The 21,352-nt window shown below is 34.8% G+C and overlaps 2 protein-coding genes across 2 annotated transcripts in view; one reads left to right on the top strand and one right to left on the bottom strand.

Moving 5' to 3' along the window:
* Positions 1-21,352, top strand: part of LOC142337872 (leucine zipper transcription factor-like protein 1) — a 458,027-nt gene that overhangs the window by 226,479 nt on the left and 210,196 nt on the right. The gene's annotated exons all lie outside the window — the stretch shown is intronic.
* LOC142338152 (uncharacterized) overlaps positions 15,082-21,352 on the bottom strand; it is a 58,556-nt gene continuing 52,285 nt past the window's right edge. The window contains exon 4 of the mRNA XM_075387789.1: positions 15,082-15,391. Within this exon, the coding sequence (XP_075243904.1) occupies positions 15,082-15,391 (310 nt within the window). The remainder of the gene's footprint in view (positions 15,392-21,352) is intronic.

Below are 21,352 nucleotides of genomic sequence, written 5' to 3'. Positions count from 1 at the left end.
AGAAACAAAACAAACTTACAAGATTTATAACGAAAACTGCAGCTAATAATTCAGAAAAAGAATGTGAATCAGGCTTCACATGAAATAGGCGTACATGTTGGTCTCCTCCGTCATCGCACCTAACATTATCTTAGCTGCAGAAAAAAAGATACACCCACATTTTCGGCCAAGTCCACCAGAAAAATTTGAATATCCAATAAACCAGTTTCTGTAGTTTTTCTTTGCAAGGGCAGGCCCAATTGTCCATATTGGAGCGTAGAAAAATACTTAGAGGATATCTTAGAGCTTAGAAACTTAGCTTCTGTTAATATACTTAGAAACAAAACAAACTTACCAGATTTATAACGACAACTGCAGCTAATAATTTACAAAATGAATGTGAATCAGGCTTTACATGAAATAGGCGTATATGTTGGTCCCCTCCGTCATCCCACCTGACATTATCTTAGCTACAGAAAAAAAAGGCACTCACATTCTCGGCCAAGTCCACCTAAAAAGTTTGAATATCCAATAAACCAGTTTCCCTCCTTTCTGTTTGCAAGGGCATGCCCAATTGTCCATATTGGAGCGCAGAAAAGAACTTAGAGAATATCTTAGAGCTTAGAAACTTAACTTCTGTTAATATACTCAGAAACAAAACAAACTTACCAGATTTATAACGACAACTGCAGCTAATAATTTGGAAAATGAACGTAAATCAGGCTTCATATGAAATAGGCGTATATGTTGGTCCCCTCCGTCATCCCACCTGACATTATCTTAGCTACAGAAAAAAAAGAAGGCACTCAAATTCTCGGCCAAGCCCACCAGAAAAGTTTGAATATCCAATAAACCAGTTTCCGTCTTTTCTTTTTGCAAGGGCATGCCCAATTGTCCATCTTGGAGCGCAGAAAAGAACTTAGAGGATATCTTAGAGATTAAAAACTTAACTAATGTTAATATACTCAGAAACAAAACAAACTTACTAGATTTATAACGACAACTGCAGCTAATAATTTGGAAAATGAATGTAAATCAGGCTTCATATGAAATAGGCGTATATGTTGGTCCCCTCCGTCATCCCACCTGACATTATCTTAGCTACAGAAAAAAAAGGCACTCAAATTCTCGGCCAAGCCCACCAGAAAAGTTTGAATATCCAATAAACCAGTTTCCGTCTTTTCTGTTTGCAAGGGCATGCCCAATTGTCCATATTGGAGCGCAGAAAAAAACTTAGAGGATATCTTAGAGCTTTGAAAATTAACTTATGTTCATATACTCAGAAACAAAACAAACTTACAAGATTTATAACGAAAACTGCAGCTAATAATTCAGAAAAAGAATGTGAATCAGGCTTCACATGAAATAGGCGTACATGTTGGTCTCCTCCGTCATCGCACCTAACATTATCTTAGCTGCAGAAAAAAAGATACACCCACATTTTCGGCCAAGTCCACCAGAAAAATTTGAATATCCAATAAACCAGTTTCTGTAGTTTTTCTTTAAAGGGCAGGCCCAATTGTCCATATTGGAGCGTAGAAAAATACTTAGAGGATATCTTAGAGCTTAGAAACTTAGCTTCTGTTAATATACTCAGAAACAAAACAAACTTACCAGATTTATAACGACAACTGCAGCTAATAATTTACAAAATGAATGTGAATCAGGCTTTACATGAAATAGGCGTATATGTTGGTCCCCTCCGTCATCCCACCTGACATTATCTTAGCTACAGAAAAAAAAGGCACTCACATTCTCGGCCAAGTCCACCTAAAAAGTTTGAATATCCAATAAACCAGTTTCCCTCTTTTCTGTTTGCAAGGGCATGCCCAATTGTCCATATTGGAGCGCAGAAAAGAACTTAGAGAATATCTTAGAGCTTAGAAACTTAACTTCTGTTAATATACTCAGAAACAAAACAAACTTACCAGATTTATAACGACAACTGCAGCTAATAATTTGGAAAATGAACGTAAATCAGGCTTCATATGAAATAGGCGTATATGTTGGTCCCCTCCGTCATCCCACCTGACATTATCTTAGCTACAGAAAAAAAAGAAGGCACTCAAATTCTCGGCCAAGCCCACCAGAAAAGTTTGAATATCCAATAAACCAGTTTCCGTCTTTTCTTTTTGCAAGGGCATGCCCAATTGTCCATCTTGGAGCGCAGAAAAGAACTTAGAGGATATCTTAGAGATTAAAAACTTAACTAATGTTAATATACTCAGAAACAAAACAAACTTACTAGATTTATAACGACAACTGCAGCTAATAATTTGGAAAATGAATGTAAATCAGGCTTCATATGAAATAGGCGTATATGTTGGTCCCCTCCGTCATCCCACCTGACATTATCTTAGCTACAGAAAAAAAAGAAGGCACTCAAATTCTCGGCCAAGCCCACCAGAAAAGTTTGAATATCCAATAAACCAGTTTCCGTCTTTTCTGTTTGCAAGGGCATGCCCAATTGTCCATATTGGAGCGCAGAAAAAAACTTAGAGGATATCTTAGAGCTTTGAAAATTAACTTATGTTCATATACTCAGAAACAAAACAAACTTACAAGATTTATAACGAAAACTGCAGCTAATAATTCAGAAAAAGAATGTGAATCAGGCTTCACATGAAATAGGCGTACATGTTGGTCTCCTCCGTCATCGCACCTAACATTATCTTAGCTGCAGAAAAAAAGATACACCCACATTTTCGGCCAAGTCCACCAGAAAAATTTGAATATCCAATAAACCAGTTTCTGTAGTTTTTCTTTGCAAGGGCAGGCCCAATTGTCCATATTGGAGCGTAGAAAAATACTTAGAGGATATCTTAGAGCTTAGAAACTTAGCTTCTGTTAATATACTCAGAAACAAAACAAACTTACCAGATTTATAACGACAACTGCAGCTAATAATTTACAAAATGAATGTGAATCAGGCTTTACATGAAATAGGCGTATATGTTGGTCCCCTCCGTCATCCCACCTGACATTATCTTAGCTACAGAAAAAAAGAAGGCACTCACATTCTCGGCCAAGTCCACCTAAAAAGTTTGAATATCCAATAAACCAGTTTCCCTCTTTTCTGTTTGCAAGGGCATGCCCAATTGTCCATATTGGAGCGCAGAAAAGAACTTAGAGAATATCTTAGAGCTTAGAAACTTAACTTCTGTTAATATACTCAGAAACAAAACAAACTTACCAGATTTATAACGACAACTGCAGCTAATAATTTGGAAAATGAACGTAAATCAGGCTTCATATGAAATAGGCGTATATGTTGGTCCCCTCCGTCATCCCACCTGACATTATCTTAGCTACAGAAAAAAAAAGAAGGCACTCAAATTCTCGGCCAAGCCCACCAGAAAAGTTTGAATATCCAATAAACCAGTTTCCGTCTTTTCTTTTTGCAAGGGCATGCCCAATTGTCCATCTTGGAGCGCAGAAAAGAACTTAGAGGATATCTTAGAGATTAAAAACTTAACTAATGTTAATATACTCAGAAACAAAACAAACTTACTAGATTTATAACGACAACTGCAGCTAATAATTTGGAAAATGAATGTAAATCAGGCTTCATATGAAATAGGCGCATATGTTGGTCCCCTCCGTCATCCCACCTGACATTATCTTAGCCACAGAAAAAAAGAAGGCACTCACATTCTCGGCCAAGTCCACCTGAAAAGTTTGAATATCCAATAAACCAGTTTCCCTCTTTTCTGTTTGCAAGGGCATGCCCAATTGTCCATATTGGAGCGCAGAAAAGAACTTAGAGGATATCTTAGAGCTTAGAAACTTAACTTCTGTTAATATACTCAGAAACAAAACAAACTTACCAGATTTATAACGACAACTGCAGCTAATAATTTGGAAAATGAATGTAAATCAGGTTTCATATGAAATAGGCGTATATGTTGGTCCCCTCCGTCATCCCACCTGACATTATCTTAGCCACAGAAAAAAAGAAGGCACTCACATTCTCGGCCAAGTCCACCTGAAAAGTTTGAATATCCAATAAACCAGTTTCCCTCTTTTCTGTTTGCAAGGGCATGCCCAATTGTCCATATTGGAGCGCAGAAAAGAACTTAGAGGATATCTTAGAGCTTAGAAACTTAACTTCTGTTAATATACTCAGAAACAAAACAAACTTACCAGATTTATAACGACAACTGCAGCTAATAATTTGGAAAATGAATGTAAATCAGGTTTCATATGAAATAGGCGTATATGTTGGTCCCCTCCGTCATCCCACCTGACATTATCTTAGCTACAGAAAAAAAAGAAGGCACTCAAATTCTCGGCCAAGCCCACCAGAAAATTTTGAATATCCAATAAACCAGTTTCCGTCTTTTCTGTTTGCAAGGGCATGCCCAATTGTCCATATTGGAGCGCAGAAAAAAACTTAGAGGATATCTTAGAGCTTAGAAAATTAACTTATGTTAATATACTCAGAAACAAAACAAACTTACAAGATTTATAACGAAAACTGCAGCTAATAATTCAGAAAAAGAATGTGAATCAGGCTTCACATGAAATAGGCGTATATGTTGGTCCCCTCCGTCATCCCACCTGACATTATCTTAGCTACAGAAAAAAAAGAAGGCACTCAAATTCTCGGCCAAGCCCACCAGAAAAGTTTGAATATCCAATAAACCAGTTTCCGTCTTTTCTGTTTGCAAGGGCATGCCCAATTGTCCATATTGGAGCGCAGAAAAGAACTTAGAGGATATCTTAGAGATTAAAAACTTAACTAATGTTAATATACTCAGAAACAAAACAAACTTACTAGATTTATAACGACAACTGCAGCTAATAATTTAGAAAATGAACGTGAATCAGGATTAACATGAAATAGGCGTATATGTTGGTCCCCTCCGTCACCCCAACTGAGATTATCTTAGCTACAAAAAAAAAGAAGGCACCCATATTCTTGGCCAAGTCCACCAAAAAAATTTGAATATCCAATAAACTAGTTTCCGTCTTTTCTGTTTGCAAGGGCAGGCCGAATTGTCCATATTGGAGCGCAGAAAAGAACTTTGAGGATATCTTGGTGCTTAGAAACTTAACTTATGTTAATATGCTCAGAAACAAAATAAACTTACCAGATTTATGACAAAAACTGCAGCTAATAATTTAGAAAATGAATGTGAATCAGGCTATACATGAAATAGGCGTTTATGTTGGTCCCCTCCGTCACCCCAACTGACATCATCTTAGCTACAGAAAAAGAGAAGGCACCCACATTCTCGGCCAAGTCCTCAAGAAAAATTTGAATATCCAATAAACCAGTTTCCGTCTTTTCTGTTTGCAAGGACATGCCCAATTGTCCATATTGGAGCACGGAAAAAAACTTAGAGGATATCTTAGATTTTAGAAACTTAACTTATGTTAATAAACTCAGAAAGAGAACAAACTTACCAGATTTATAATTACAACTGCAGCTAATAATTTAGAAAATGAGTGTGAATCATTTTTGAGCTTTAATTTTGTCAAATATTGATATTTATCTTCTAATATTGAATGGGAAATGCAACTTTGTGAACTATCTCAATTGAACTAATTTTTGCATGTAATAATGAATTGACGCCCAAATTGTTCTGTTTCCAACAAAAAATATAACTGTTTAGAGAAACTAGACCAAATTGTTTGAGTGTTTTATACTCGAACTCTCTAAATATATAGGGGATAAAACACAATGATAAGAATCTTTATCCTAAACATCAAAAAGGACGACGAGTACCCATTAACTTAGAAGAAAGAGTCAACACTGAAATTCAAAGTTTACCTATAGAAGGACATATAGATTGAGATCAATATTTTATAATACTTCTAAGTTTAAAAGTACGAAAACAATTATCCTCAGAGATGGCTAAAATCAAAACATCTTTGTTTATTATTTTTTATATTTTATCCGTAAGCTGATTGTCTATCCATTAGGTGATCCTCTATGGACAGCGTGTTCGACATAACTTATAGTATTATATCTTTTATAATATTACGAGGTTGCTGATCATTCAGCACTACTCTTGCATGTTTTTTAATGCAACTTTTCCAATGATGATTAGGGTCATATTATTGTCAGATTAGTGGTGAATTTTGCGGTGAATTTTTGTAAGAATTGCGATTTTTAGCGGTGAAAATATTTTTTTTCACCGCATAAGCGGTGAAAAAAATTTTTTTCACCGCTTCAAAGTTTTTTTCACCGCATTGAGCGCATTGAGCGCAAATCTTACACTTTTTACTCAAATTCACCGCAAATCTTACATCTTTTAGCGATTTTTAGCGGTAACACCTCGACCCGGGCATGCCTATCAAAATGAGAAATAGCTAGCCCAAATTCTCACTCAGCTTTTCCAAATTTGCGTTGACTTACTCAGTGCCCATCATTTAGTCAGATTTCCGAAAATTTTTCAACAGAATGCGTTCCGAATTCCTTGCTATGACATATTACTCTATGTATATTCGGCTATTGAAGTCTGAACTTTTCCTGTATACCGCGCTCAAGTCACAACGGCTTTGATGTTTTTGTGCACGTTATTTTCCAATAGAGAATACTATCTATATTTTTCGTTTGCAACAATTTCGCTTCAGAAGAACGGCCAATACATAAAAATTGCAAGGAACTCGAATTGGCCAAATAGACTGCATTTATATACGAAGATATTATTTTTTGGATTGTTCTTGTTTAATATTTATCCTTACACACCTTCTCATCGGAAAAGTTGCATTTTCAACAAAATCGTTTTCTCGGAGGCTTGTTCTTTTTACCAGATGCATTATTTTTATATGCTATAAAAATTTCTAAAAATCTTTTTTTAAAATTGCACTATAAAGTTTTGCTAAAATTTTGTCATATTACACTGAAAAGACTTCGATGTGCAGAAAAAAGAAAATGTTCAAAGGTATACACATTCTCAATCTCTTGTGAATGTTTCCATGTTCGAAAGTATGTTCATGTCCAAAGTATGTTCGAAAGTTTCCATATCCGGCTGTATCTGGGCATTTGAAGTCTAAAGTGTTCACATTTGTTTTCACCGGGCTGTTTCTGCTCATGTTTCTTACCCCACAAAAATTTCATTCGACACGTAACTAGTAAAACATAGCATGACCGAAAAGATAACTTATATATCATTAAGTTTTAATGTATTTTTACAAACAGTTTACTAAGCCACAACAGTTTTTTGAGAAAATGTCATTACGTAACTATAGTAACAAGAATTTATTATGGCGAAGCTTTTCCTTTTTATAACAATTTTTGTTAGTTTTTTATTGAGACTTAAGTTTAGACGGGTTGCTCAGACAAAGTATTTTATACAGAAACTTGGTTGTTAATGGCCGTACTACATGTAACAATTTGTATCATAAATGTCACAACTAGGTTACATAAATTTTTGTATTAAGATTTCTAATTCATTTCCAATATTACATTGCAAGTGATTAAAATTTGGAATGTTGAAAAAACCCAGTGTTCTAAGTATAAAAAATTATCAACCCCCCCCCCCCCCCCCGTTATGTTGCCATTAGTATAATGTTTGTAATTTGAAGTTTAATTTGTTTCGTGTAGCTCGTTCACTTCTCATTTCAGTTCGTGTTTCCTACGGCAAAACAGGGCTTTGAGTTTCAAGTCGTTAACTAATAAAAAGACTTTGCAATTCAACAGTTGGCTCTCTGGAACGATAAGGTTTTCCGAGAAGGTTGGATCAGACTGAAAGAAAGGTTGAGAACGCACGGTAATTTTTTTAATAATCTGTTTTCTGAGGATGGCCTAATTTTACGATAGTGCAAACTTCTTAAAATTTTTTGTATGCGATTGCAAAAAAAAGACTATGAGTTGCGGGAAAACTGTTAAATTCATAATCACACACCTTTTCCGTATTCCAATTCTAAAAGCACCCTCATATGCCGTTTGCTTTGTTTTTAACCGATTTCCTGCACCAGAAAAAGATTGGGTTCTTTCTTATGTCACAATTTACCTTGAAAATAAATGTTCTTACCTAGCTGGTAAATGAATCTTAATATGACAATTTGTTAACTTTTGTCCTAAACATTATCAGAAGGAGGTTCTTCAATATCTGTTTTATACAGGGAGATTGAACTGCGTATTTCTTGTTGACTAATCAGTTGTCAGAGGATCGCCTAGCTAAAAAGATGTTCAGTAAATCGGCGGGATCACAAATGTCAAATAAATGTTATAACAAAATTTATAACAATGTTATAAAAAATTCTCAACAATTTTTTATAAACTTTTGAAACGGCTAGTATACAATGAAACGGCACTGAATTGCTAGAAACAAATCTTAAAGCGTGTACAAATTACGATGGTAGTTTACATAAACACCGCTCACATTAGATAATGTAGCACGCTCATATTATCTCCAATTGGATTGTTTTGCTCATGTATCATACTCCTTAAGTTTATTGCTTTTTTCGTAGACAACAATACGGCTTCAGTTAAAATCTAAAGTAGATTGTTAGAGAAATTAAATAGTTTTTTTAAATGAAAACGATCGTCTTGTACTTCTCCAATAACTGAGCTTGCACCTTTTGTTCATATTCAAGAAAAAGTTCTTTTGTTTAACCAGTTTACGGTGGATCCACTTTCACAGGCAGAGTAATTGTTATTTCAAATAATAGATTGTCAGAGGAAGGCTCAGTTAAATGCAATAAACAGTTAATCAGAGTATCGCAAAAGGGGGGAAAAGTCTAGAAAAAGTCTTAGAGCTTAGAAACTTAAAATAGGTCAATTAATAGTTAAACTCAGAAATAAAAGCAACGTACCAGATTTATAACGACAACTGCAGCTAATAATTTAGAAAATTAAAGTGAATCAGGCTGTAAATGACATAAGCGTATATGTTAGTCCGATCCGTCATCGCATCTGACATTATCTTAGCTAAAGAAAGAAAAGAAGGCACCCACATTCTCGGCCAAGTCCACCAAAAAATTTGAATATCCAATAAAATAGTTTCCGTCTTTTCCGTTTGCAAAGGCATGCCCAATTGTTCAGTAAATGATCTCAGCAATAGCACAGTTCATAATACTTTTCATGATGATTTTCGTTGTGTTTCTGAATCTCACGGCGCCATATTCCAGAAATGCAAACCCACCTTGCATGAAGAATCACAACATGCCTATCAAAATGAGAAATAGCTAGCCCACATTCTCACTCAGCTTTTCCAAAGTTGCGTTGACTTACTCACCCGGGCCGAGGAATTTGGCCAAAATTATGTAAGATCAGCGGCAACTAGCGTTGACAAGTCAGAAAATTCACCGCAATTTTTTTACATAATTTTGCGTTGAATGCGTTGATTTTAAAGACAAAAATTCAACGCATTCAGCGCAAAATTATGTAAGAAATGGCGGTGAGTTTTCCGACTTGTCAACGCTAGTTGCCGCTGATCTTACATATTTAGCGTTGAATTTAGCGTAGATCTTACATATTTAGCGTTGAATTTAGCGTAGATCTTACATATTTTTGCGTTGAATTTAGCGTTGATCTTACAAAAAATCAACGCGTAGAACTCTGGGTATAGGACTCGAACCACTGACCTCCTGTTTACTTGTCGCCTCTTCTACCATTGCGCAACCGCACCTTGGTTTCCTTAAGAGCCGAATTTCTTATAAAGCGTAGATCTTACATATTTCGCGTTGAATTTAGCGTAGATCTTACATATTTTGCGTTGATTTTAGCGTAGACCTTACATATTTTGCAATGAATTTAGCGTTGAACTTGCATATAATTCGTTGAATTTAGCCTAGATTTTACATATTTTTCGTTGAATTTAGCCGAGATCTTACATAATTTCAACATATTCAACGCATTTATCATGTGAGAAGTACTGCGAAAAATTTAAATTTTTTTTTAAGTTTTGAAAAAAATTTGAATACCTAAAATGATCTGAAATGGTTTTTGCACCGTAAGAGAGCAAATGGTTCTTTTTTGCTGACTTCATTTTTCTCAATTGTGCAGTATAGGGGTCGAAACAGTAATGAAAATAATTTTTCGAAAAAAAACTTGAAAAATTTGAAATCTTCAAATGGTCTGAATTGGATTTTGCACTATAAAAGAGCACTAAAAAAATTTTTTTTCTGACTTGTTACTCACCTTTGGAGTATAGGGTTCGAAATAGTGAAAAAATTAAATTTTCGAAAAAAAACTTGAAAAAGTTTTGAAATCGTAAAATTGTCTGAAACGGATTTTGCACTAAAAAAGAGCACTAAAAAGTGATTTTTCTCACCTGTGCAGTATAGGGTTGAAACAGTTAAAAAATTAACTTTTTGAAAAAAAAACTTGAAAAATTTGAAATCGAAAAATGGTGTCAATTGGATTTTGCACTATAAAAGAGCACTAAAAAACTATTTTTCTCTGACTTCACATTTCTCACCTTTGCAGCATAGGGGGTCGAAACAGTGAAATTGATTTTTCGAAAAAAAACTTGGAAAAGTTTTGAAATTGTAAAATGGTCTCAAATGGATTTTGCACTATAAAAGAGCACTAAAAAGTGGTTGTTTGCTGACTTCGCTTTTCTCACCTGTGAAGCATAGGGGTCGAAACAGTGAAAAAATTGACTTTTTCAAAAAACACTTGAATAACTTTTGAAATCATAAAGTGGTCTGAAATGGAATTCAAAAAATTCAACCTTAAGTTTTTAAGATCTATGCCAACATTCTACGCAAAATATGTAAGATTGGCGTTGAATGCGTTGAATCTATGTAAGATCTACGCTAAATTCAACGCTAAATATGTAAGATCTACGCTAAAATTCAACGCTAAATATGTAAGATCTACGCCAAAAATCAACGAAAAATTATGTAAGATTGGCGTTGAATGCGTTGAATTCATGTTATATCTACGCTAAATTCAACGCTAAATATGTAAGATCTACGCTAAAATTCAACGCTAAATATGTAAGATCTACGCCAAAATTCAACACAAAATTATATAAGATTGGCGTTGAATGCGTTGAATTTAAGTAAGATCTACGCTCAAGCGTAGTTCTTACATAAATTCAACGCATTCAACGCAAAATCTTACATAATTTTGCGTTTTTTAGCGTTGACACCTCAGCCCGGGCAGTGTCCATCATTTAGTCAAATTTCTGAAAATTTTTTAACAGAATGCGTTCCAAATTCCTTGCTATGACGTATTACTGTATGTATATTTGGCTATTAAAGTCTGAACTTTTCCCGTAAACCGCGCTCAAGTCACCACGGCATTGATGTATTTGTGCTGGTTAATTCTCAATAGAGAACACTATCTATATTTTTTGTTTGCAACATTTTGGCTTCAGAAGAATGGTCAATACACAAAAATTGCATGGAATTCGAATTGGCCAAATAGACTGCATTTACACAAAGATATCATTTTTTTAATGTGTTTGTTTAGTAGTTATCCTTATACACACCTTCTCATCGAAAAATGTGCATTTTCAACAAAATCTTTTTCTTGGAGGCGTTTTTTACCAGAGGCGTTATTCGATGCTATAACACACTAAAAGAAGAATATCAATCTGATTCTGAAAGACTTTAAAGAAATGGAAGCTAAATGAGGACAATATGTCGTTGACTTTTCTATATTTGTGTAATCCAGTTTTCAAGAGGTTTAATATATGCAGGAAAACTAGTTATTAATTAATATATAAGGAAAAGAGATTGGATTCAAGTTGATCCACTTTAAAACCACTGCGTTTCCTGTTATGATTTCAAAAATTTTAAAGATTCTTTAAACCGTTACTTTAAAACTTCGCTATGGTTGTTCATTTCAGAAACCCTTAATGGTTCCAAAAAAACTTCTTTGAACTAGAAAGATCAGTGGAGCTGAAGAGTGGGAAAATTTGATGATAAATTTATCCACAACTTTGCAAAACTAAAAAAAAGCTGGACACTGCCTAATAAATGTGTTGATGTTTCTACTAAAGTTTGTATTTGTATTGTGTTTACGTTTACTGCTAAATTTTTGTTGTTTCTTTGCTGATTGCAAAAAAAAGGTATTTTCAGGTAACCACACCTGAACTTGTTCAGGTGAAAATTTACCTGAAATACAGTTCAGGTGTATTTCAGGTGCTTTTACACATGAACATCACCTGAACTTCTAGTTACCTGAACTTGGTTCAGGTAAATTTACCTGAACTTTTTTCAGATTGAAATATTTCTGAAAATGTTTATTTAAAATTGCATTATAAAGTTTTGTAAAAATTATGGGTCATATTCCACTGAAAAGTCTTCGATGTGCAGAAAAAAGGAAATGTTCAAAAGCATACACATTGCGAAAGTTTCCGTGTTCGAAAGTATGTTCATGTCCCAATTACACTGGGCATTTGAGGTCTAAAGTGTTGGTTTCGGTCAAAACAAATTCACATTTGTTTTCACTGATCTGTTTCTACTCTTGTTTCTAACGCCACAAAATTTTCACTCGACACGTAACTGGTAAAAGAAACATAGCATGACAGAAATGATAACTTATATGTTATTGGGCTTTACTTTGGTCACCATATATGGCTTGGATATGGTTGCCAAGATTTATCAATGGCGGTCAATCCGGGAGTTTACTAAGCCACAAAAGGTTTTTGTGAAAATTTCATTACGTAACTAGTAACAAGAATTTATTATGGCGGAATTTTTCCTTTTTATGATAATTTTTGTTCGTTTTTTATTGAGATTTAAGTTTACAACGGTTGCTCAGACAAAAGTATTTGATTCAGGAACTTGGTTGTTAATGGCCGTACTACATATAACAATTTGTAAATGTCACAACTAGGTAAAATAAATTTTGTATTGAGATTTCTAATTCGTTTTCAATATATTACATTATAAATGATTATAATTTCGAATGTTGAAAAAACCTATTGTTCTTAGTATAAAAAATTATCAACCCCCCCCATCCGCTATGTTGCCAATAGTATGTGTGAGGTTTGAAGTTTAATTTGTTTCGTGTAGCTCGCTCACTTCTCATCCGCTTGTTTATTTCAGTTCTTGTTACTGCAAAACAGGGCTTTGAGTTTCAAGTCGTAAAGCAATAAAAAATAGTTTGTTGTTGGACAATTCAACAGTTGGTTCTCTGTCACGATAAGTTTTTCCAAGAAGGTTGGATAAGACTGAAAGAAAGGTTGAGAACGCAGGGTAATTTTTTAAATAATCTGTTTTCTGAGGATGGCTTAATTTTACCATAGTCCAAACTTAATATTTTTTGTGCGCGATCCTAAGAAAAGATTATGAGTATCGGGAAAACTGTTAAAGTCATAGCCACACACTTTTTCTGTATTCCATTTCTAAAAGCACCCTCATATGCCGTTTGCTTTATTGTTTTTTAAACGACTTTCTGAGCCAGAAAAAGATTCGGTTCTTTCTTATGTCAAAATTTGTGTTGATAATAAACGTTCTTACCTATTTGGTAAAAGAATCTCAAACGCAAATAAATTTGGCTCCGAGCCCTGGTGTCCTCGTCATTGTGCCCAATTTTGGGCAACAACGCAAATACACACGTCAGGCCAGAATTTCCATCATCAGCGCAGACAACGTTGCTTCTTGCTAAAAACCTATACAACTTACCTTTAAAGGGATCTTCAACCGCAATCCACCCTATATAATCCCAGACCCGTTTAGTCACAACGAGACGCACAACACCCGTTAAAGCCAGGCTGTAAATGAAATATGCGCGTATGTTGGTCCTCTCCACCATCGGACTTGAAACTACTGTAGCCGTCGTGGCGAATAAAATAAGGCAACTTTGTTCTCGGGCAACTCTATTTAAAAAAGATTCCTATATCCAACAGTTCTTTTCCCATCTCCTGCGATTGCGATGGCATATCGAATCGCTTAGTAAAAGATCTTAGGAAAAGCGTAGTTCATAGTGTTTTCTTCAGATTGTTTGTAGTGTTTTTGACTCTCATGGCTCCATATTCCGGAAACGCATATCCAAATTACGCGAAGTAAAATGATATGCCTATTAAAACGAAAAAGAGCTGGTCCAAATTCCCTCTCAGTTTCTCGAATTTGGCGTTGACTCGCTCAGTCCCCATCTAGTCAGTTTCACGAAAAGCTGCATTTTCTGGTATACTGAATAGGTATTCAAATGAGTGGACTGAGGAGATTGAAACAGACACTTATTGGTTTTTTTTTTATAAACAATCCCCTTGTACCCCTACGAATTTTGAGTTCAAACAGTTTGTTAGGACTTTAAAAACTTTTATTGTTTGATCAGTTTACGGGTTATCTATTTTCAGAAACAAGGTATTTTTGAGTTAGAATCATAAGTAGCTGGAGGAAGATATAGCTAAATGTAATAAACAGTTAATCAAAGAATCTCAGAAAGTGAGGTAAGGTTATATAAATCTTTCTTCTGTGGTTTTTTAAAGTTTTGTTTAACATTACAACGAAAGTTCTGAAAAAAAGTTGTCCACCATTGGGTTAAGAAGATATCCGAGGAATGTCATGAAAAATTTTTTTTTGGGGTCTGTTTTAAGACCTTGGGTAAGAAAAATGATTGTTGGACAATTTTTGTGTTTAAAGTATACAAAATATCAACATCACTTTGTTTTGTTTGTGCGGATGGTTGTTGAAATCTTTGTCTTATCTCATCTCATATTTTTGCGCAACTCTGATGCTTTAATTCATGAGATATGCTTGCCCTCTAAATACCAATGAGTTTTCGATGAAAATTTCAATGGCGTGACCAATTGTTTTGAAACTTAAGCTTATAGAGCAGACTGCTTAGTTATTCAGAACAAAAAATGTGTTTTCTTAAATGGCTTAGACAAGTTAACGTTTCAAAAAAGACCTCCCCGATTTTTGTTCCGAGCCCTGGTGTCCTCGTCTTTGTGCTCAGTTTTGGGCAACAATGCAAATACACACGTCAGGCCAGAATATCCATCAACAGCGCAGACAACGTTGCTTCTTGCTAAATACCTATACAACATAACTTTAAAGGGATCTTCAGCCGCAATCCACCCTCTGTAATCCCAGACCCGTTTAGTCACAACGGGACGCACAACTCCCGTTAAAGCCAGGCTGTAAATGAAATAGGCGCGTATGTTGGTCCTCTCCACCATCGGACCTGAAACTACTGTAGCCGTCGTGGCGAATAAAATAAGGCGACCTTGTTCTCGGGCAACTCTATTTAAAAAAGATTCCTATATCCATCAGTGCTTTTCCCATGTCCTGCGATTGCGGTGGCATATCGAATCGCTTAGTAAAAGATTTTAGGAAGAGCGTAGTTGATAATGTGTTCCTCAGATTGTTCGTCGTGTTTTTGGCTCTCATGACTTCATATTGCGAAAACGCGAACACAAATTGCGTGACGTATAGTAACATGCCTATCACAATGTAAAACAGCTGGTCCACATTCCCACTCAGCTTCTCTAGTTTGGCGTTCACTTGCTCAGTCTCCTTGTAGTCAATTTCACAAATAGCTGCATTTTGCTGTCTACAAAGATAGAGCTTCAATTGAATTGAATGAGTAGATTTTAAAAGAAACATACTGGTTTTAATTATAAACTACTTCTTGTAGCCCTCCGGTATTTGAGTTCAAAGAGTTTGTTGAGTTTTTAAGTTTTCTTTCATTAATCCGTTTACAGTTGATATACTTTTAGAGAAAGTTGTTTGTGAATTAGAAAAATTAGTGACAAGACGAAGATTTAATTAAAGGTAATAAACAGTTAATCAGAGTATCAAAGGGAGAAAAAGTTTTACAAAACTTTCTTCTATGGTTTTGTTTAACATTACAACGAAAGGTCATTGAAATCCTGGAAAAAAATTCTATAATTGGATTTAGAACATATTCGAGGAAATTCAATAAAACATTGTTTTGGGGGTCTGTTTTAAGCTTTTAGGTAAAAAAAAATTGCTGGACGTTTATTTTGGAAGCATGCAAAACATCATTTTCTCATTGATTTTTTTGTTTGTGCGGAATTGGTTGTTGAAATTTGTATCTTATCTCATGTTTTTCCGCAACTCTGGTGCGCTAAATCGTGAGATATGCTCCCCTCAAAACATCATTGATTTTTTGTTGAAAATTTGAATGGCGTGATCAATTGTTTTGAAACTTAAACTTATAGGGCAGAATATTTGTTTTTCAAAACGAAAAATGTTATTTCCCAAATGGCTGAGACAAGTTAACTCTTAGAAATATAGAATATCGGGATGATTTAATTAAAGGCATCAAACAAATAATCAGTGATGTCAGAAATATTGAAAAAAGTTGATAATACCTCCCCGGATTTTGTTCCGAGCTCTGCTGTCCTCGTCATTGAGCCCAATTTTGGGCACCAACGCAAAAACACTCGTCAGGCCAGAATTTCCAGCAAAAGCGTGGACAGCGTTGCTTCTTGCTAAATATTAATACAACCTACTATTATAGGGATCTTCAGCCGCGATCCACCCTCTGTAATCCCAGACCCGTTTAGTTACAACGGTTGAAACAACTGCCCTGAAAGCCAGGCTGTAAATGAAATAGGCATGTAGGTTGGTCCTCTCAACCGTTGGACCTGAAACTAATGTAGCCGTCGTTGCTGCAAATAACCCTCAAATAAAATAAGGCGACCTTGTTTCCGGGCAACTTCATTTAAAAGAAGTTCCTATGTCCAATAACTCTTTTTCCATCTCCGGCAATTTTGGTATCATATCGAATTGCTTAGTAAAGGATCTTAGCAATAGCATAGTTCATAATGTTTTCTTCAGAATGTTCATCGTGTTTTTGACTCTCATGGCCCCATATTCCGCAAACGCAAACCCACATTGCCTGAACTATAGTGACATGCATATCAAAACGACGAATACCTGGTCCAATTTCTCTCTCAGGTTCTCCATTTTGGCCTTGACTCAGTCCCCATCTAGTCAGTTTCACGAAAAGCTGCATTTTGTGGTATACATGAAGAGGGTTTCAAATGAGAAGACTAGGTAGACTTTATCAGACATTTTTTGGTTCTTATTATAAAACATCCTCTTGCACCCCTCCGATATTCTAGCTCAAACAGTTTGTTGGGATTGAAAAAAATTCTTTTGTTTAATAATTTAATGGGTGATCTTTTTTCAGAGACAAGGTATTTGTGAGTTAAGATAATAATAAGTAGCTAGAGGAAGGTTTATTTAAAGGTAATCAACAGTTAATCAAAGAATCGCAAAAAGGAGAGAAGGTTATATAAAACTTTCTTCTATGCTTTTTTAAAGTTTCTGTAAGACTACAACGAAAGGTCATTGATTTGCTGGAACAAAATTAAATTTTCCATCATTGGTTTTAGAAGATACCCGAGGAAGATCATGAATTGTTTGTCTTGGGGTTTTGTTTTAAGCCTTTGGGTAAGAAAAAAGATTTTTGAACAATATTTGTGTTTAAAGCATACAAAACTTCAATTTCATATTGTTTTGTTCGTGCGAAATTGGTTATTGAAGTCTGTTTCTTATCTCATATTTTTTTGTAACTCTTCAAAGTCTTTTTTAACATTACCACGAAAGGTCATTGAAGTGCTGGAAAAAAAGTTTTCCACCATTGGTTTTAGAAGATATCCGAGGAATGTCGTGAAAAGTTTTTCTTTGGGGTCTGTTTTAAGCCCTTGGGCAAGAAAAAGATTGTTGGACAATTTTTGTGTTTAAAGCATACAAAACATCAACACCACTTTGTTTTGTTTGTGCGGATGGTTGTTGAAATCTATGTCTTATGTCATCTCATATTTTCCCGCAACTCTGATGTATTAATTCGTGAGATAGATATGCTTGCCTCTAAATACCAATTAGTTTTCGTAGAAAATTTCAATGACGTGACCAATTGTTTTGAAACTTAAGCTTATAGAGCAGATTGTTTAGTTATTCAAAACAAAAAATGTGTTTTCTTAAATGGTTTGGACAAGTTAACTTTTCAAAAAAGACCTCCCCGAATTTTGTTCCGAGCCCTGGTGTCCTCGTCATTGAGCCCAATTTTGGGCAACAACGCAAATGCACACGTCAGGCCAGAGTTTCCATCAACAGCGTGGACAACATTTCTTCTTGCTATATACCTATACAACTTAACTTTAATGGACCTTCAGCCGTGATCACCCTCCGTAATCCCAGACCCGTTTAGTCACAACGGGACACACAACTCTCGTTAAAGCCAGGCTGTAAATGAAATAGGCGCGTAAGTTGGTCCTCTCCACCATCGGACATGAAACTACTGTAGCCGTCTTGGCGATTAAAATAAAGCGACCTTGTTCTCGGGCAACTCCTTTTATAAGAAATTTTTGTATCTAACAATTCTTTTTCCATCTCCTCCGATTGCGGTGGCATATTGAATCGCTTAGTAAAAGATCTTAGGAGTAGCGTAGTTCACAATGTTTTCCTCAGATTGTTCGTCGTGTTTTTGACTCTCATGGCTCCATATTTCGGAAACGCATATCCAGATTACGCAAAGTAAAGTGATAAGCCTATTAAAACGAAAAAGAGCTGGTCCAAATTCCCTTTCAGCTTCTCCATTTTGGCGTTGACTCGCTCAGTCCCCATCTAGTCTGTTGCATGAAAAGCTGTATTTTATGGTATACTGAACAGGTATTCAAATGAGGAGACTGAGTAGACTGAAACAGACACTTATTGGTTTTTTTTTACAAACAATACTCTTGTACCCCTCCGAAATTTGAGTTCAAACAGTTTGCCGGGATTTTAAAAAATTCTATAGTTAAAGCAGTTTACGGGTGATCTACTTTCAGAAACAAGGTATTTATGAGTTAAAATCGTAATTAGCTAGAGGAAGGTTTAGCTAAGGTAATAAACAGTTAATCAAAGAATCGCAGAAAGTGAGGGAAGGTTATATAAATCTTTCTTCTGTGGTTTTTTAAAATTTTGCTTAACATTACAACGAAAGGTCATTGAAGTGCTGGAAAAAAAGGTTTTCCACCATTGGGTATAGAAGATATCCGAGGAATGTCATGAAAAATTTTTCTTTGGGGTCTGTTTTAAGCCCTTGTGAACTTAAGCCCTTCAATTGAGTTGAATGGGTAGATTTTAACAGAAACATACTGGTTTTTATTATAAACTATTTCTTGTAGCCCTCCGGTATTTGAGTTCAAAGAGTTTGTTGAGTTTTAAAATTTTTTTTGTTTAGTCAGTTTACAGCTGCTCTACTTTCAGAGAAAGTTGTTTGTGAATTAGAAAAATTAGTAACTAGACGAAAATTTAATTAAATGTAATAAACAGTTAATCAGAGTATCAAAGGGAGAAAAGGTTTTACAAAAATTTCTTCTATGGTTTTGTTTAATACTACAACGAAAGGTCATTGAAATCCTGGAAAAAAAATTTCTATTTTTGGTTTTAGATTATATTCGAGGAAAATCATTAAAACAGTGGTTTGGGGGTCTGTTTTAAGCTTTTTGGTAAAAAAAATTAAAAAAATTGTTGGACATTGTTTATTTTTGAAGCATACAAAACATCATTTTCTCATTGTTTTTTTTTGTTTGTGCGGAATTGGTTGTTGAAATCTGTTTCTTATCTCATGTTTTTCCGCGACTCTGATGCGCTAAATCTTGAGATATGAATACCCTCGAAACATCATTGAGTTTTTGTTGAAAATTTGAATGGCGTGACCAATTGTTTTCAAACTTAAACTTATAGGGCAGATTGTTTTGTTATTGAAAACAAAAAATGTGTTTTCTGAAATGTCTTAGACAAGTTAACTCTTAAAAAATATAGAAAATCGGGATGATTTATTTAAAGGCATCAAACAGTTAATCAGTGATGTCAGAAATATTGAAAAAAGTTGATAATACCTCCCCGGATTTTGTTCCGAGCTCTGATGTCCTCGTCATTGAGCCCAATTTTGGGCACCAACGCAAAAACACTCGTCAGGCCAGAATTTCCAGCAAAAGCGTGGATAACGTTTCTTCTCGCTAAATATTTAAACAACCTACTATTATAGGGATGTTCAGCCGCGATCCACCCTCTGTGAGTTTTAAAAATTTTTTTGTTTAATCAGTTTACAGCTGATCTACTTTCAGAGAAAGTTGTTTGTGAATTAGAAAAATTAGTGACTAGACGAAAATTTAATTAAATTTAATAAAAAGTTAATCAGAGTATCAAAGGGAGAAAAGGTTTTACAAAACATTCTTCTATGGTTTTGTTTAACACTACAACGAAAGGTCATTGAAATCCTGGAAAAAAAGTTTTCTATTATTGGTTTTAGATTATATTCGAAGAAATTCATTGAAACAGTGTTTTGGGGGTCTGTTTTAAGCTTTTTGGTAAAAAAATTGCTGGACATTGTTTATTTTGGAAGCATACAAAACATCATTTTCTCATTGTTTTTTTTGTTTGTGCGGAATTGGTTGTTGAAATCTGTTTCTTATCTCATGTTTTTCCGCGACTCTGATGCGCTAAATCTTGAGATATGAATACCCTCGAAACATCATTGAGTTTTTGTTGAAAATTTGAATGGCGTGACCAATTGTTTTCAAACTTAAACTTATAGGGCAGATTGTTTTGTTATTGAAAACAAAAAATGTGTTTTCTGAAATGTCTTAGACAAGTTAACTCTTAAAAAATATAGAAAATCGGGATGATTTATTTAAAGGCATCAAACAGTTAATCAGTGATGTCAGAAATATTGAAAAAAGTTGATAATACCTCCCCGGATTTTGTTCCGAGCTCTGATGTCCTCGTCATTGAGCCCAATTTTGGGCACCAACGCAAAAACACTCGTTAGGCCAGAATTTCCAGCAAAAGCGTGGATAACGTTTCTTCTCGCTAAATATTTAAACAACCTACTATTATAGGGATGTTCAGCCGCGATCCACCCTCTGTGAGTTTTAAAAATTTTTTTGTTTAATCAGTTTACAGCTGATCTACTTTCAGAGAAAGTTGTTTGTGAATTAGAAAAATTAGTGACTAGACGAAAATTTAATTAAATTTAATAAAAAGTTAATCAGAGTATCAAAGGGAGAAAAGGTTTTACAAAACATTCTTCTATGGTTTTGTTTAACACTACAACGAAAGGTCATTGAAATCCTGGAAAAAAAATTTCTATTTTTGGTTTTAGATTATATTCGAGGAAAATCATTAAAACAGTGTTTTGGGGGTCTGTTTTAAGCTTTTTGGTAAAAAAAATTAAAAAAATTGTTGGACATTGTTTATTTTTGAAGCATACAAAACATCATTTTCTCATTGTTTTTTTTGTTTGTGCGGAATTGGTTGTTGAAATCTGTTTCTTATCTCATGTTTTTCCGCGACTCTGATGCGCTAAATCTTGAGATATGAATACCCTCGAAACATCATTGAGTTTTTGTTGAAAATTTGAATGGCGTGACCAATTGTTTTCAAACTTAAACTTATAGGGCAGATTGTTTTGTTATTGAAAACAAAAAATGTGTTTTCTGAAATGTCTTAGACAAGTTAACTCTTAAAAAATATAGAAAATCGGGATGATTTA

The sequence above is a fragment of the Convolutriloba macropyga genome, chromosome 4 (genome assembly GCF_964194025.1).
Source record: "Convolutriloba macropyga chromosome 4, txConMacr16.3, whole genome shotgun sequence".
Taxonomy (NCBI): Eukaryota; Metazoa; Xenacoelomorpha; order Acoela; family Convolutidae; genus Convolutriloba; species Convolutriloba macropyga.
This window is presented reverse-complemented; position numbering and strand designations above follow the sequence as displayed.